This window comes from Aquila chrysaetos, chromosome 25 (assembly GCF_900496995.4).
Source record: "Aquila chrysaetos chrysaetos chromosome 25, bAquChr1.4, whole genome shotgun sequence".
Taxonomy (NCBI): Eukaryota; Metazoa; Chordata; class Aves; order Accipitriformes; family Accipitridae; genus Aquila; species Aquila chrysaetos.
In genome coordinates, this window is record NC_044028.1 from 18,183,964 (window position 1) to 18,201,766 (window position 17,803).

General features: G+C 53.0%; 2 protein-coding genes across 3 annotated transcripts; one reads left to right on the plus strand and one right to left on the minus strand.

The window, feature by feature from the left end:
- Positions 1-401: 401 nt before the first annotated feature.
- On the minus strand, positions 402-9,822 carry EME2 (essential meiotic structure-specific endonuclease subunit 2). Its single transcript, XM_030001824.2, is given in 10 exon segments — positions 402-740; positions 1,893-2,082; positions 2,521-2,636; positions 3,461-3,566; positions 4,486-4,610; positions 5,393-5,485; positions 6,465-6,601; positions 9,483-9,554; positions 9,557-9,640; positions 9,643-9,822. Coding segments are annotated over 10 exon segments (1,239 nt in total). The 5' UTR covers positions 9,788-9,822; the 3' UTR covers positions 402-569.
- Positions 9,823-9,902: 80 nt separating this feature from the next.
- NME3 (NME/NM23 nucleoside diphosphate kinase 3) lies at positions 9,903-14,057 on the plus strand. Of its 2 annotated transcripts, none has more exons than XM_030001849.2 (5): positions 9,903-10,032; positions 10,139-10,269; positions 10,806-10,907; positions 11,235-11,347; positions 12,296-14,057. In XM_030001849.2, the coding sequence occupies exons 1-5, from the start codon at positions 9,987-9,989 to the stop codon at positions 12,411-12,413; spliced, it is 510 nt and encodes a 169-aa protein (XP_029857709.1). In that variant the 5' UTR covers positions 9,903-9,986; the 3' UTR covers positions 12,414-14,057. The 2 variants fall into 2 exon arrangements, with proteins under 2 accessions (XP_029857709.1, XP_029857710.1); XM_030001850.1 differs by lacking the exon at positions 12,296-14,057 and adding an exon at positions 11,639-12,289.
- Positions 14,058-17,803: the final 3,746 nt, after the last annotated feature.

Below are 17,803 nucleotides of genomic sequence, written 5' to 3' on the forward strand. Positions count from 1 at the left end.
CCAGCTGTTTTTGACAGTTGGCAAACGTTGTCCAAGGTAACTCCAGCAAGACTGGCCTGCCCAAGGAAGCCACAAGCAGGACCTACAGTAACAGGTCCTGTCTCACCAAAGAGCCAGTGGGGGGCAGGACATTAAAAGTCAGGACACGTTGCAGAAAATACATGGCTCATTCAACAACTCACCTGAAAGGTAGTGCAGGACAGACTCCCCAGGCGGCTGTCTCAGCGGAGGAGCTGATCCTGTGCTGCTCAGGGACAGCTTGCTAACATGCTAACACTTTAACATGCAGCCCCTGTTCCAACCATTCCTTAGCTCTCTTAGGAGACAGCCAGCTTTCCAGCCAGGGGGATAGAAAGCTGGGGCAGCTAAAAGAGGAAAGGAGAGCCAAGAGGCTGAAGAAAGCATCTGTAACAAGACATTTATTGATGTGCAAGTCTCTGTTCTGAAACAGAATCACCTGCTTCCCTTGGCCGGGCTCCCAGCAGCACTGCCATGCCAGCAGCAGCTCAGCCACTGCCGAGTCTTGGCAGATAAAACAAGGAGGCTGACCGACACAGCCCACAGTCCCTCTATGTGCTCAGGTCCAGCACAAGGTCGGGGTCAGTGGATACCGTGAAGAGGTAGATGCGGCGGGATAAGTCTGGCCCAACACGGCGGTCTTTGCTGCTGACATCCAATTTCACTGGGATGTCACTCAGCAGGAGTCGTTTTTCATCTTCTGTGCTGCACTCTTCGTAGGCCTTTGAGCACACAGGAGAAGGAAGCAGTTAACACAGATGCTCTAAGAGAAGACTTCAATCTCCCCTGCAAGGCTCAATCCCATCACTACAGTGAGGATCTGTGACTGAGCCTTCATCCAAACATACCAGGATGAGGGGATAAAACTCAGAAGAAACAAGATCTCACTTGCAAACAGACCTCACACACACTCAGAGCTGTGTGTTGCCCCTCCAGCATATAGGAGAGAGCTGTAAAGCCTCTTCTTCTGAAGCAGCTAAGCTAGGGACAGAGATCAAAACTCCAGGGGAAGAAAAAGTAGAGGTGAGTGACTACATGAGACTTTTTTTAAAAAATTCTGTCACAGTTCCTGATCAAATGGAAAGAGTTTATGTGATTAATGCTCACATAAACAAGCACTTGCTGATAAAAATGTGTCTTCATAAATTGGCTAAGCTGCTGTCAGAAGGGTCAGACAGCATCCTAGTCTAATCCTGCTCCCCCAACACCTCGCTGAGCCAGTCTAGCTCAGGAAACAGCAGAAGGCTAAGGGGAGTAGGGAGAGGGAGAATTTAGTGAGCTAAATCAGCTCCCTGAAGGATCAGACAACAGAAAAGCAAGGAAAGCATGGGGTATGCCGCTGGTGACAGCAAGCAGTAGGAGAGCTCGGGTATCCTGTGGAAATCCCTCACAGTCCGCAGGGGCGATACATGTTTTCTGCTTGCGGGTGATGTAGAGCTGTTGGACTGTAACAGCAGCCACCTGAGACATCACCCATTTCAAATAAAGACAAGCAAAGCTGATGGACAGACCATGTTGCACAAGGGCAGTGGGATGCATCCAACAGACCCTCAGCTGCACCAGCTGGGGTAGGCAACCAAACGTTATTGCCAAGCAAAAATGCAAAGATGCTTTGAGCGGGTCCTGTGAGGTGAGATCAAGGCAGGGAGACGCCTGGAAGAGCGAACAGTAAGTAGCTACTGCTGAAACAAAGCTATGGTTTAAGTAAGTCAAACACTCATCTGGAGACAAGCGCCTTTCTTGGAGAACCAATTTCACACTCGAGGCTTGTTTGCTCCATCAACAAAGACCTTTAAGCAAGGAAGCATGTGGCACTCCTTCCTGCCTTCATCCTTCAAGCTTTTAAGAGGACGCAGAGGGGTTTGAGGGCTTACCTGTAACAAGAGGCTTGGGGAGGGATATGCTTCCGCTATAGCTGCTGCTGTTGCAGGGCTGACCCTGTTAAACTGCTGGATTTGTCTCTTCCACACCTGCCAGAGTCCTGTGCCGTCCTTCTCCACTCACACCCTGCTGGCCCAGGCCCCGGCAGTGCAGAAAGGCAGCTCCTTTGACTGCAGCTGCCTCCTGTGGAAAGACAGATTGCTGGGGCTGGTGTGTGCACTGAGCACAGGCCTGCAGACCCCAGACGCTGCAGCCTTCCCGTAACATTAAGCAGTGAGCTTCCTTCTAAAACCTCTTTCTGCCCAGGGCTAATATTCCCCCCGCCCCCAATTTTCTTTCCTTCCCTGGAAAGCTCCACAACACCAGGGTGAAAAGATTTTCCTAAGGCTGTGATTTTCCCTCCTTTCCTAGTGCTGAATCACCACTGCGTTCACCTCAAGAAGAGAGGATTTTCATCAGCACAGAGACTGAAAATGATCTTAAGACACATCTAGTCTGGGCCCTTACACTGACGTCATCCAGGACAGGCTGGCAGCCACAGATATATGTTCCTGTAACTTCCACTGAGGTTTCCCAAAGCTCTGGGCTTGGGATGTGACTGAGTCCAGCAACATGACTCACTTGTACGGGCGTTTTGCTATTGCCTTCGTCAGTGCAGAGACATGCTGGCCGAATTCCTGCCACGTGTCTAGGAACAGCACTTCGATGTTACCCCACAGCTGCAGCACCACCAGCACCTGGAGGAGAAGCGACAGAGATGAAACATGTAACACGCTGACCAACAGGACAAAGAACAGGCTCGGGTGGGCCAGCCGTGAGCCGGGACAGCCCAAGGCCCTCACCCTCCTCGACCCTCAGCCAGTAGTGCTGGTGTCAGCCCTCGCCACCAACAGCACCCAGTGAGAGCAGCAAGGAAAGCACGCAGGTAGGACATGTCCTGTGGCAGGATGAAGCTGGCCTGGGACTGGAAGGGGAGGGAGGCTGGGCTGCCTCCATTAGCTCTGTTTACACAGCGCTGCAGTAAAGCCTGCTCATCCTTCTTAGCTCCCAGTAAGCCAGCGAGTCATGACCCCTTTGGGGCATACTCAGGCAGGGCAGGAATTTAGTTCAAGGGATATCAAGCAAGGGTTTAGATAGTATTTGACCTAGTTTATGACTGTTGCAGCATCACAAGGAGCACTCCTGCTCTGCTGTGGGGGACACGTTCTGCAAGGCAGAGTCCTGAGCAAGGACCAACAGGTCCTTTCAAAGCTAACTGGGCAGTTCTTGGTGGGGTTACAGGAGGAGGAAAATCACACATGTGAGGGGAGGCTAGATCAGCTCTGAACCAGAGTCTTTAAGAACAAGAGGCTCCAAACTGTGCCTCGAAGTCTGCAGTCCCTCTTCAATCCCATTGCTAGCCAGGGTGAAGGAGGGTGCATGCGGATGCAACCTGATCCAAGCCAGCCACCACCTCCCCTGGCAAAGCATTCTTTACACACAAGACCTCACCAGTGAGAGCCTTTTCCATACAGCTCAACCCCAAGTAACATAAAACTTCAAGGACTCTAAGAATTTTTACCTCCAGTATCTCCTCCTGAGTCATACACAGCTCTGGGCCAGGCTGGGAGCTAGGACTCTGTTTTCCAGGGCTCAGTGCCTGCTGCCTGCCGTGCTCCTGGTTACACCTATAAGCAAGATACACCACTCATGCACAAGCTCGACATATTCACACCTCAGGGCTGCTGTCTGATAAAGAAGAAAAGGCCAGACCTAACCCACCCACATCTGCCACCTCCCAGTCTGACTTGGAAGCTGGAGACAAAGGTGTCGAGTTTGGTCCAGGCCACCTGCCCCGCCCCGGGTGATGGCAGCTCCCCTGCAAGGGAGAGGAGACCCAAAACCAGAGTGAGAGCCACTCTTCCTCTGGTGGCAGAACTCAACAGGCCACAGCTGATTTTTTTTATACATAACACTCTTGGTAAAATGTATCCTCACAGGCTTAAGTGAGAAAGAGCCCAGGAGGTGGTGAGACAAGAGCTCTCCCTGGGAAATACTGCAGACAGGACAGGACAGACCAAGCTACTGTAGCTGCATCTATGCGGGGAACTCTGGAAGCGATCACACCATCACCACAGAGGAGACTGCTCTGCTGTGCACATACATACACAGGAAGGACTTAGAGACTGGGAGCAGCACATGAATGAGACATTTAGGGAACAAGAAAAGGGCTCCAGGCATTGAACATCTCTTGCTACTTCGTGAGCTGCACACAGTGCTGGGAACAGAAGGGCAATTCAGCGAGAGCAGTTCCCTCAGCTCCTCTGTGTCACTGAGGCCCTCCGCCTGGGGTGCGGAGAGAAGCCTTATCTGTGAACCCCTTCTGGCTACAAGATCCTCAGAGGCTGCTATAAACGCATGTGCAAAGTACACCCTCAAGACTGCAAAACCCAAGTCCTGGCCCCCATGAGCATGGGCTTTGTGATTTACAGCCACCACACTATCACCAAGCATCAGCAGCTCAGCCCCAAATGTGTCACCCCTGCAGACAGGCTGATCTTCACCCGCCATGAACTTCCCCAGCACTGCCACTTGCCTGGAACGTACCGCCTGTAGGCATCCAGCCCGATGACGGCCAGGCTGTAGGTTTTGGTGGAGGAACCCTCCAGATCGGCCAAAGGCAACACCTGGTTCAGGTCAGGCTGACTCGCTGATGGGGCATTGACAAAACTCTGAAGCAAGACAAATCACACCCACATCTATAGCAGCCTACCCCTCTGAAACATCCCCTCCCCATCTCCAGCAGGACAGCGGGGCCTGCCAAGGTGCCTCTCATCGGTGGGAACAGGCAGGAGCCAGCCTCAGACTGCAGCTGAGAGCATTGCCTTCGGGCACACACCACATGCCACATCTGCCAACATTCCGCTGCTGCTTCTGGCTCACCTTTTTCCCCCAGAGTGTTAGCACTGATCTCCACACAGACACTGCCTATTCTAGCCTGTCATTCTCTAGTCTTGGACGGGGCTGGATGGACTGGGAACTTCTCAGGGCAGAAGCACAGGCTGCCTAGACAGGTATAAATAAAATGTTGTAGGACTGCACACAAATGAGAACTAACACAAATCTCTCTGCTTCAAAATGCAAGTGTTTCCAAGGGCCGTGTACTCTGAACGTTTCTTTCAAGCGAGTCTTTTATGGACTCCATGAGAATGGAAAAGCTAAATGCAAGGAAAGGCAAGTCTGGCCTGCCCAGTTCCCCTCTGAGGAAAGCAGCACCCTGTCCGAGGGTTAAAGACAGGTGCCTGCATATATCCCTAAAGACCTGCTGCTGTACTCAGATATGGCTTCTCCCACAAGTTCTCTCCTTGCAAACCACTGCCCTCTGTAACACAGCTTTGTTTCAGGGTGGAGCAATGGCAGTTTTGAATGAACCCTCCCTCCCCTTTCGTGTTCACTTGGCAAAGTGACTGCTGTAGAGCACTTTGTGTAGGTCTGGCTCCGAGATCTGTATCACCTGGGTTAGGGAAAAGAGGCGCTTAAGAAAATCTTCCGGCTCTACCAACACCAACACCTCTTTCTCCTCTTCAGTCTTCACCATGGGGCCATCCTAAAGAAGACAAAATAATTTCCAACACAAGCAGAGGTCCAGCACGAAAGCAGACAGCAAGTCTCCACCTGTGCAGAGCCCACACTGTAAGAGGCACTAACACTCACTATGTTAATACTATGCTGGTGAAAGACCACAGCTGAACTGAAAGGTAAAAATCCTCCCTGAACAAGCAAGTCACTGAAAGTGCAAAAATAGCCTGGCGAGGAAGGCAGTGACAACTGCAGAAGTTGCTAACCAAGATGAAAGGACGCAAAATGGCTTTGTCTGCACTGCACACACTTAGATGACCACGTTATCTGCACCTACTTTATCTGTAGTCTATTATATGACCACAATATCTGCAATGTTTTATCCAGTAAGAGCAAAAATAGAGTTCTGCCCCCACCTGAAATTCCTGTAGTGGGGGTGAGCACGAGAACAGCCTACCTCAGCCTCCACTGCCATGTGGTTACCATTTGACACAGAACCTTCCAAAACCAAATTGCAATGGGAACCGTATTTGGTACCAGAAGGTACCTGCCCTTTCAGGTTCCCAGTGAGGGGGTTCAAGAAGCAATCATTGGGCTTTCCAAATGAGGGGCCCTGCAGCACATTTGCTCAGCCTCTTCCAGACATGCAGCTGTTGCCCGTGGCAGCGTGCCATGCGCAGCATCTGGACTGGAAATGCTGCTGAGTACCCAAGCAAAACCTCTGTATGAACGACTTGTAGTGGTCTCATTCTTGCTTACTACAGGTTCCCTGGGCTCACCCTAGATGCACACCTGCCTAAAATATGAGATGTAGATCTTTAAAAGACATTGGCTTTGGAATAATCTGCATGAGAATCAGACCCAGCTCCATTCCCCAAGCTAACTGGTCACCAGTAATCAGCATTTCTGAGGCTCCAGTGCCCAGCCTAGAGAGGCAAGTCAAAACTTTCTCCCCACAGCACATCTGTTGCTGGTTTACATATACAGAGAAGACGGGAAGTACTTACTGGAGCGGACAGAGTGTTTGGCATGTGTCTTCTCCAGGTTATGCTGCAGGGAATTGCCTGAGGCTCAAAAGAATATTTACAGTCCAAGGAACTTAAAACCTTCACCCAAGCATCTGAGCCAGGATCTTTGAGGAGACCTGTGGAGAAGGGCAGAACACCCTGATGTGAGGACAAAGAGGTATTTCATCAGCATTACTAAACAACAACAAAAACACAAGTGCAAGACAAGGAATTCTGCAAGCGTAGGAAGTCTGGCTTCCTACAGTGCATGCACTTGCTGGCTGGATTGCTAACTGAATTATTGACTTTGACCATCTCTGCAGGCACCTATAAAATTGTCCTTCTTCAGCCAAGTACCTGGACAGTGACAGGCAATTTGCCACAATGACTGTAAAAATCCGCTCGTGCATTCTAGGTTACTAAAGGCAAACTTTCAAAGCCAGCTCTTCTATTCCCCCAAGAACAGATTTTATTAAATTTGTAGAAACTTAATTATTTTTTTAATCTCTCTCTCTCTCTGTGAAAGAAGACTGAAATTAGCCAACTGGCTGAACAATTAGTCACTAGGAAGCCAGGTTCCACCACCCGTGCGCAGCCCCAACACCTCCCTGGATGCTCACTTCAGCCCTGTTTCCATCCCCTCCATTGCACGCTGCTACTCCAGCAGCCAGGCTGGGCACACATGTGGATGTCACTGGGGAGCCCACGGAGAATGTGCTCTTAATTACTGGCTCTGCAAGTACTGTCAATTGTAGCTAACGTGAGTTGACACCATCCATTAGGCACCTTCCTTACAGCTGTCTGCAGCCTTGTCAAACCACGTGTTTGGACTGTTTTCTTTGACACATACCTGCTCTAGGCTGAATTTGTTTGAGATATTTCAACAAAATAGCACAGCTATTTCTAAGAATGCAAGGGGAGAGTTGAGAACATGCTGTTTGTCCACCCTAAAAATATCAACACCTTGTTTTACGAGGAGCTTTGCCAGCGGGACTGCCCAGCCCAGCCCCAAGCTGCTCCCTGGGGCAGGACGGACCTCAGGGTACAGGGCTGGGTGCTGCAGGCACAGGACAGGCTCCTTCGTGCTGCCTGCGCTCCCTCTGCCGGCACCCGAGCACCTGGGAAGAGGAGGAGAAAAGCTTCTGGCTGGTGCAGTGAGGTAAGGGGTGGAGAGGAGGGTTGGGAAGGCAGGAGCAGGGTTGAGACCTAGGCAGGAATGGGGGCAGAAGAGATAAGCAAGAACTAAACCGATTAGCACCAGGGCAGAGGGGAATGTGAAACCCAGGGACAGAGAGAAACTCTGAGGACTCAGTGGGTGCTGATATAATCACCACGGTGGAGTTTTTAGAGTGAGAAATCACACAGCATTTTCTTTGGCAGGCTGTGCGTTATACCAGCCAGCCTGCCTCACCAGGCTGACCCTGCTCAAATGGGATCCCTCACCTGGAGAAAAGCTGTTCAAACACACTTCTGGAACCTCCACCACCTCCCAAGCACCGGCTGTACCCACAACTTCGCAGCAAATTCCACAACAGAACAGATGACAGTATTTATCCCACAAAGACTTTTCTACTGACAGAATAATAAGCACAACAACAGGCCTGTGTTGGAGCAAACAGGGAGAATCTTCCTCAGGCAAAGCCATGCTATGCACCCCCAGAATATGACATCTAATTATTTTATTGGTGCAAACGTGGTAATAATTTACTCAAAACCGTGTCGGATAAAGCAGCTGATCGCTGCCATCCAGACAACCAACAGAACCTGACCAAGACCTGCATGGAGGAGAGCAAGCAGACCAACAAGTCTCTAAACAGAATGTTTAAGGATACAAAACACATGTCCTTAAAAAACATGTTTAGTTAAACAAATCTTGCTGCTAGTAATTAGCGGAGTGAACGTGTAGCATAAGGATAACGTAACTAGCAAAAAGTGGTGCATGACAGATGCTAACAAACAGAGCAATTCAAGATACAGTTCTTATGGATCTAATTACACATGCACAGGGATGAGCTGCAGCTTGGATTCAAGCCGTTGGGGACCGGCATGCAGTGTCACACCCACCACTCTGCCCCCAGTAGGGAAACCCACCCACCCAGCGACCCCGGGCTGCCCAGGCAAGCTGCAGGGCGAGAAATGGGCCAGCAGCCCTGCTCCCTCAGGGACAGGGGATTAGAAATACGGTCCGGGCAGTCAGATGTGTCAGGGGATCAACAGTGGCACTTGCAAGTGCCACGAAAGGGCCAGGATCTCAGGGACACCCTGGCGGCCAGCACTGTAGAATAAGCCACCTCATTTTCTGCCAGAAAACCTCTGTGCTGTGACCTATGGGGTGCTGATGCCCTGAATGTCCTCCCTGACCAGGCAGGGCAGCTCTGGAGGCAGACTCAGCCCTCTGGCAGGTACCTGGAGAACATATTTCAGGCACTGGTATTTCCAGAGGCTTATCTTGGAGCTGAATGAAGAGGCGAGTTCCAGGTAGCAGGTAACATCGTCCAGCCTGAGCAGGCGGTTGAGCTCTGGACTGCAAGTCTTCTTATCTCTTCCTAATGACCCTTGAGGACATGAGCAAATTAACAGCCAGGAGCTTGCTGCCTCAGAAGTAGATCAGAAACATGTGGTCTATAAAGGCGAGCTCCCAGAGCCCTCTGGGGCTGAAGCGCTACCCTTCTGCTTCTGCAACAAGGCCCGGAGAAGTTAAGAGGTCATTTTCCAGAGGCGCCAGCCTGGCCTGTCAGCCCCAGAGCTGGAGGAACTGGTCATCTCTCCATGTGGCTCAGGAACAAGGCAGGGACCACAGCAGCTGCCCACTGCAATCTAACCACATCTAGTCTGCAGTCACGACAGCGACGACAGAGATAACGAAGCCAAAAGAGCCTAATAAATACCCAGGGGGCTGCGTGGACCCCACGCCAACGGCCCGGGAGCCGTTCAGAGGTGACAGCCAGGAGGCCTCGAGTGTCCCAGCCGCCCCCCCTCCCCTCCAGGCTCGGCCTGCCCGGAGCCCCCGCCGCCCACCCGGGTCGGCGCACACCTCCATCAACCGCAGGCACCGCTCCGGCCGCAGGAGCCGCCACGCCGCCGCCGCCGCCGCTTCTCCAGCGCCTCCTGCTCCTTCCGCCGCTCCCGCCTCCTGGCTGCGGCCTCCCCGGGGACCCTCCGCCGCCTCGGCCGGCCGGGCCCGCCGCGGGAGGGGAGCCGGCCGGGCCCGCCGCACCGGGGTCGCGGGGCTCGGGCTCGCTCTCAGGCTCCGACTCGGAGACCGCCCAGGCGGCCGCTCGCCGGGCCGCACACCCCGGGCCGAGCCGCTCGCTCCCGGCCATAGCCGAGCCGCCGGCAACCGGGAGGCGCTAGGCCCCGCCCGTTGCCACGGGAACGGGGGGCAGCGCACCCCTCTATCGGCCCCGCCGCTCCTCGGCCCCGGCACGATAGTTCCGCCCGAGGCGGGTGTCGGGGCGGGCGCAGGGGCGCTGAGAGCGCGGGGCGGGGCGGGGGCGCGGCCCCTTTAAGAGCGGCGCCGCCATGATCTGCTTGGTGCTGGGGCTCTTCGCCGGCCTCTTCCAGAGCGGTGCGGGCTGGGCCGGGACCCCGCTTCCCCTGTGCCCCCCGCGGCTGAGGAGCCCGGGTCGGTCTCCTTCTCCCTCTCCTCTCACGCCTCCGCCCTCTCCTTGCAGCCTGCGGCGGGGCCAACGAGCGCACCTTCGTGGCCATCAAACCGGACGGGGTCCAGCGGCACCTGGTCGGGGAGATCATCCGGCGGTTCGAGAGGAAGGGCCTGCAGCTGGTGGGGCTGAAGCTCCTGCAGGTGAGCGGCCCGGCCCGGCCCGGCCGGTACCGGCGCCACCAGGGCGGGTTGGGGTCCCTGGTGCCGGGGGGCCCAGGCTGAAGTGAGGCCCGTGAGGCCCCACAGGCCCCGGCTCTGCTGGTAACTGCCGGGGGGGTTCTGCCTGCCTTCCAGCTTGTATAGGCTGCTGTTGTCATTCGGGCACCAAATCCCTCACAGGTCGGGGGGGGGGTTGGCACCCAGGTGCCTAAACTGATTCTGGAGGAGTGATACCAGTTGTGGGGAGCGTGCCTGCCATTTGCTGTGTCCATGCTCCAGGGCTCTCCTACAGGGCTGTTGTAAGCTGGCAGGTGTTGCTCCTCTGACCTAGAAACTTCTCCCCTCTGTGTGTCAGGCTTCAGGAAAGCCAAGCCATTTCACTCCTGGAAGTGAGCATCTGTGCAGGAGCTCAATTGTAACGTGGCACTATCCAGCTTTTCCTGCATCTCTCAGGTGTAGGCCTTGCCCAAATAGCCACCTGCTCAGAGCAGACTAACATTTGTGCTCTTCGTGCTCAGGCCTCAGAGGAGCTGCTGAAAGAGCACTACATCGCCCTTCGTGATCGTCCCTTCTACAGCCGGCTGGTGAAGTACATGAGCTCTGGGCCCGTGGTGGCCATGGTGAGTGCTGGCCAGGTTCTCTAGAACCAAGGAGCAGAAAGTAAGTGCAATGTTTAAGCAGTATTGGCTTGTGGTCCAATGGAAACAAGGTAGCCTCTCTCTTCAGAGGGCCTCTTGAAGCTGTACTGAACTGCAGGGACGTTTTCTGTGGTAAATTAAATCCACAGACAATTCTGATTATTTTCCAAAATCAACTTTTGAAGACTGTTTACAGAGAGACCCTTTCCTGGCTCTCACCCAGGTGGATCAGATGGGGAATTTAGAGGACAGGTGATATGACCTGCTGGGGGAGTTGTGGAAGCTGATTTTTGTTTTGCTGTCATGTAGGTCTGGCAGGGCCTGGATGTGGTCAAGACAGTTCGGACAATGATTGGGGAGACTAACCCAGCCGAATCCAGGCCTGGCACCATCCGAGGAGACTTCTGCGTTGAAGTCAGCAAGTGAGAGCTTTGGCTTTTTGTTCCCTCAGTATTTCGGGGCATCCTTTCCAGGCATTCCTGTGCAAGGCCTGCCCTGCCAGTCTGCATCTGCGGCGCAGAGCTTCTCCCTTCTGTGCTCAGATCAGAGCTGTCTCCCTCTGACAGCTTGCAGAGCAGCCCTGGCAGGACAAGCTGACCTCTGCCTCCTGGGGCTCACTTTCCTACAAGGAGGAGCCTGGGTTTGTGTCTTTCCTGCCTCCTGAGGCCTTCTCTGTTGAAAGCAGGTGGGATTTGCTTGTCTTTTTTCTCCAGGGAATCAGGACTGTCAGGCCATGAAGAGGAAGGGAGGAGGCCTTCTCAGTCCTTTCCTGGGGACCAGGGCACCTGGAGAGCTGCTCTAGCTCCACTGGGCATCTGAGTCTGTAACAAAAGCCAAGCGGGAGCTCTACATGTGCTAGGGCTCTGCACTGGTGAAGATCCACAGGTGGTGACCTTGGGTGCCTGCAGCCTGGCTTGTGGTAGACACTGCTTTTAACAAACCCTCCTGGCTTAGGTTTCTGTTTTGTGGTGTCTGATACCAAACCTGCTTCAATGGACCTACTTTGACAGAAGGAAGGGGGGAAATCTGGAGGCAAAACTTGAATTACTGACATAAAACCAAAGCAAACCCCAGATCAACAGCTACTTGCAGCTTGTCCTGTAGCAAACAAATGGTTCCTTATCATAGGAGGAAGGAGTGCTGGGAACTGGCAGCTCCTGCACATCCATGACCTAAGCCATGTTCAGCATAACCATGAACAGCCCCTGAGCTGGAAGGAAGAGGGCTGTGCGGTGGAAAAGAATATTGTAGGATGTGACTGGCTCAATCAGTTTAATGAAATTGGTCAAGGTGAAATTTTCCAAATTGCACCTTCCTTCTCCCACCTTTCACTGCTTAGTGCTGGCTGATCCCTTTCTTCTTCCCCATAGGAATGTGATCCATGGCAGTGACTCAGTTGAGAGTGCCCGGCAGGAGATCTCCCTCTGGTTCCACCCGGAGGAGCTGACTTGCTGGGAGGACACGGCCGAGCACTGGATCTATGCGTGAGAAGAGCAGCCTGAGGGAAGTACACCTTCCTGACTGGGCACAGGGTGTTTCCATCCATTTCATTGCAGCCGCTTGGGCTGGCTGTGGATCCTGGTGCGGTGTCACGTGCTGTGGGGGTTTCTGTTTTGTGTATGGGTGGAGGGGTCCTGGGTGCTGGTCTGTGTATGTAACTCTGTGGTTCAGCTCCCTGCAAGAGTAGCTGTTTCTTTTTTTTCTTCTCTCTGCTGTAATAAGTAGGTAGTTGGTATTATTGCTTTGTTTGCTGCAGTATCTTAAATACCAAATAGCTCAAGGTGATTTATTGAAGTGAAAACTGGGCTCCGTGCCCGTTCCTGTGTGTTCTCAGACCTGCCTGGCACTGGAAAATGTGTGCTCCTTGCTGCTGGGAGAGGTGCTTTGGTCACTACAAGGTGATGTCATAGATGTCATCTACCTGCATTTCTGTAAGGTTCTTCACCAAAGGCTTTTAAAGAATTAGGGCGCTATGCGGTAAGGGGGAAAGTTTCCCCCTGGGGTAAGAGCTTGTTCCAAGACAAGGAATGAAGGACAGGACAAATAGCTTGCTTTCCCTTGGTGGGATCTTTGCGTGCCAGGGCTGGCACAAGTTCACCTGGCTTCAGATGTGATTAGTGAGTCCATGGAAGGAAGATTCACCCACCAAATGCTGTTAAACGCACAGTTTCTCTGGCTCTGGTTCCTGGCTGCAGGTGCTGGGAGCAGGGAAGCAGGTTCTCCAGGTCTGCTTTGGTTCTCTGCGGGCCTCCAGTGCTGGCTGCATGGCTGCTGGCCTGACCCAGCACGGTCGGTCTCATGCTGTCCCTCCATGGTGACTGACACACGCTAGTGAAGCAGCAGCACTGCACAAACCACAGAAATAGAAGGGGGGGAGTGAGGTGGGGAAGGATCTGTAGATTTGGGGCTCAGGAAGGACTGGGAGGACTATTTAGTCCTCTCTCATGTGCAGTGCAGGCTGTGGAGTCCTGGCACCGACCTCTGGGAGATCCTGAGATCTTCCTTGTCTGATGGAGGAGCTTCCCTGCCAAGAGGGTTTCTGGAAACCCAGTTTGTAATAGGTTGGACACCTTGAACCTGCTGTGAGCTCTCCCTGGAACATCAGTCTCCTCCGAGCTGTGTTGAGTCAGAGCTCCCCACGCAGCCTTGCTGGAGCATAAGGGCAGGGACAGCAACGTGGCACCCTGCCGTGGATCGGGGGGCATGGTTAAACCCAGGGAATGAGGTCCCCCGGGGCTTTCCTGCATGTAGGGTGTGATGTTTTGCCTGTGCCCTAAAAGCCTGTCTCTCTCAATCTCTCTCTCTCTGGATCCCCAGTTTTGTAGCTGCGGGGAAATGAGTGCAGTTTTCTGGGGGCAGAGAGTAAACTCTCCCCCGCTGCGGGCTGGCCCCGAGGGTGGTGGGGCTGAGCAGGGACGAGCCAGCAGTGACACAGGAACGGGCACGGAGGGGATGGAGGGTCTCTCCCTGGTGACCGGGGCTTTCCTCAGCTGCCCGACTGCCACAGCCAAAGCTCCTTCTGCCTACAGGGCCTTCTCCAGGCGACTGGTTACAGCTCTAAATATGGGTCAGATTTTGTTTGTTCCTGTAACTCATCCATTTGCTGTTTTTATAATAAACTCTAAAGTCCCATGGTCTCTCCCACTGCTTATTTTCCTCAGGGACTGGGAGGGCGGAGGGGGCGGTGGCCGACGCCTGGGTGCCTCTCGGTGCGCTGAGCGGGGGGGGGACCCGAGCAAGGACTGTTGACAAAGCGGCTTCGCCGACACCGAGCCGCCGCCGGCCGCCTGGCGGCCGCCATCTTAGCCCTCCCCCTGCCGCAGGTGTGAGGGCCGCACCCGCGATAGGTCCGCCGTCGTCACGTGGGTTTGACCGGCGGCGGTGGTTCGCGCAGCGGTGTGCCCGGCTTCAGCGCGAGAGCAGCGCCCCCTGCAGGCCGGCGGCGGTGCGTGCGGGGAGGCCCTTCTGGTGTGGAATAATTACAGAGGTGGCTTAGAAATTAAACCTGTATTAAAGGTACGGCATTGTTCACATATTAAGGAAAGGTATAACGTCGAAGAAGCTTTCAGGGTGGAACGCAACGGGTGTGAAAGGAATCCATTCCACAGTGGTTCCCTAGACAACGTTGCCTGTAAAACGGCACGGTGGGTGGAGTGGAGTGAAGATCCATGGCCAGGCTCTGTGGATCGCTGCAGAGATGGCAACTTCATGGTACTGTGGTACTGATAAGCTGCATATTTGCCACCCTGGGCCAATAGTTTGTCATATTTTGACAAAATGCTGTCCTTTGTGCAAACTTTGCTCATTATGACATAATAATACCAAAACACACCTCCATTCCAAAGACTACCCGTCTCCAAAGTGTGGCCACCCCTCACTGAACCTGTGCTCTGAATTTTTGTTAATCTATACCTTTAAAAGCAAAGCGAGGGAATTTTATACCAATCATAATAAAGGTACGTGTGACTAGAGTCACTCAAGCTCTACCTTGGAAGAATTGTATAAAAATGGCCTAAGAAAGGGGGGATGTTAGGGAAGGCATCATTGAAAACAAGTCAGGGAAGATACCATCGTGGACTACCTCTGACTCCTGGGATCAGCTGATGGGCTGAGCCTCCCCCCCCCCCCAGGGATGCCTTTGGGTAAGATCTAGACTATACCGAGCGCTTACTCAGAAAACTTAGAAATCTCTCTATATAGAGTCGCTTTTCTTATTTCACGTGCTGTATTATTCATAATCTCAATGTTTGCACGTGCTTTTGCAGACAGTGTATTTATCACCGGCAATCCATAAGAAACTGTATTTCTGTTGCTCTAATAAACTGCACTGTTCGTTAAGCTAGCCGTAAAGGTTTCTTGCTGGGCACCGCCAAACTCTCTAAGTCCAGCCGTGTGAGTCCATGGAGCACGACTAAGCTGAAAGTGCGGTGAACTGTTAGTGCATCCGTAATTGTGAGAGTTCAGTAAGTTGAACGCGACCGGACTAATAGTGCCAAATGGGATATCACTCTGAATCCAAACCTAGCCGCCCCCAGCCCCTCTGATATCGAAGGACAAGGCGGAACACAGGAGGGTTTATTTTCTGCCGTTCCCCTCAGCCCCCCGCGGGTGCCGGGGCCCGGGTCGCTCTCCCCGGGGCTGACGACAGCCGGTGCCGTTGCTGCCTTGTGACGCCGTTGCGGGACCCGTTGTTTTAACGGTGTTTCGGGCGGAGTTCTGAGGAGGCGGGGGTCTAACCCGAGCACTCCGCGCTTCCCGGCCCGGCGGGGAGAGAGGAGGCGGCTCTGCCGGAGGCGGCCGCAGGGCGGTGGAGCCGGGGGCTGCTCGGGGCGGATCGGAGGGCAGCGAGGATGTGCCGGTGCGCGGCCCGGGGCAGGGACGGGGGTGTCCGGGCCTCCGCGCAGCGGGAGAGCTGCCGGCCGGAGCGGAGCTCTGGCCCGGGGCGGTGCAGCCCCAGGCCGGCCCTTTCTGCCCGGGGCTGCCGGGCCGTGTCCCAGCAAGTCTGGTGGGGTCGTTTGGTTTCCTCGAGAGCTGTATTTCCTTCAGCCTTTCGAAATGGAGTGGTGCGGTGTGGAGATGGAGAGCTGGGGATGGACAGAAGTGACAGCGTGGGGGGCTGTCAACGTTGGAGGGAATTCTGGTTCGAAGATTGACTTCTTCCTTTCTTTCTTTCTCTTTAATGTTTCCAGCAAGGGCTAGTAGCATGGGCATTTGTCATTTCCCGAGAAAACTTTGGAATTAAATGACTTGTTCCACTGCCGACGTCCCGACTTATCCTTAACCGGCTGGTGAAATCTGTATCTGTGCAGCTGGGGCACACTGGTAAGATTTGGCCATAGCCATGACAGAGCCACGCAGGGTTTCGTTCACCACTCTTCAACGTCCACTGAGCAGCAGCTTTGTGAACTCTGGGAAAGGCAATGGAGAGCAGTGCCAGAACCCTGAACCAGCTGCAAAAACTGTTCGAATCGCACTTACTCTCTTCGAGCCGGACCACGAACGTTGTCCAGAATTTTTTTACCCAGATCTTCTGAAGAGTTGTTGTGAGAAGGTAGAAGGTGGTTCTTCAGAAGACAAGGTAAGTGTCCTCGTGGCCTGTGGGGAACCTGTGTTGTATCTGGAGATTTCAAAGGCTTTTTCAGTATTGCTGTTTTAGTGGTGTTTTGAGAGTTGGTTGTGTGTTAGCTGTGAGGTGCTGAGAGGTGGAAGGAGGGCGGTCAGGCATCCTGCAGGCAGAAGAACTGGCTTCCAGGCAGGGGTTCTTGTTGTCAGGCCACACTCCCTTGCCTTGGCTGGAATCTCACGTCGGAAAGGTGATGGGTTGGTGGCAGAGTGTGGGACGTAATGCTGGTGTTGTTTGGAATTGCTTGATCTAAAGTGATTTTTGGTACGTGGCTTGCTAGGAGCTATGAGGAGCTCTTTTCCAAAGAGCATCAAAAGGAGAGATGCTTCTCGGATAGGTGGCTGTATCTTTTTTGGGACCCTGCCCTACTGCACGTGAACATTTCCACCTTAGTGGTTGGCATCTCCTCCTGCGTGGTGGACGTGGTGCTTTGAGGCGTTGCTTGACAATTCTGTTTGCCTGTTGAAAGCCATTTCTCAGGACACAATGGCATGCAGACTTCTGTAGCATCTGATCTTTGTCTTATGGGTGTTTTTCTATGAAAAGAAAGTTGATTGGATTCTACTAATTTTTACTGTTGCTCTTCAGAACTGTTTAGCAGTCAGTTGATGCTTCGTGCTTCTTTGGTTGGTTTTTTTGAGAGTCAGGAGAAGTAGAGACAGGTACAGAACTAGCTGAGAGAGCACCCAAAACCTGGAGACATTCTCAGGATACTGTACTAAAGGTTGATTTGTTTGAGCTTCTGCCTGGATGTTCTAGTTGTGATGCATTTAATGCATAGGTTGTTGGTGGCAGTGTGACAGGATTGATTCTGATGGTTTTTTCTCTCTTATTTGTAAAGAAGACAGACTGTGCTGATCCTTTTAATGATGATGAAAAAGAAAAGCATGAAGAGGAGGCTCTTGCTATGAAGTTTGAAGAAAAACATGTTTGTTTATCTTCCTTATATTATGTTATCCCTTAGAATGGGCAATGCTGTTCAGCTCTCAACCGGTTTACGCAGGTTGGGTTCTGCTGCTGCTAGGAGCAAAAAAGATCTCATTCACTTTTCTGTACTGGAGCCAATGTTAGTGTCCTATATCAGGGCTATCCCTGTGGTAACTGAAAAAGAAAGATGAAAACATTGTCAATCTCTTATTGTTTAGGGTGGCAAGAGATGTAGAAAGGACCGTGTTCAGGACTTGATTGATATAGGGTATGGATACGACGAATCTGACTCCTTCGTTGATAATTCTGAAGCAGTGAGTACTGGGGC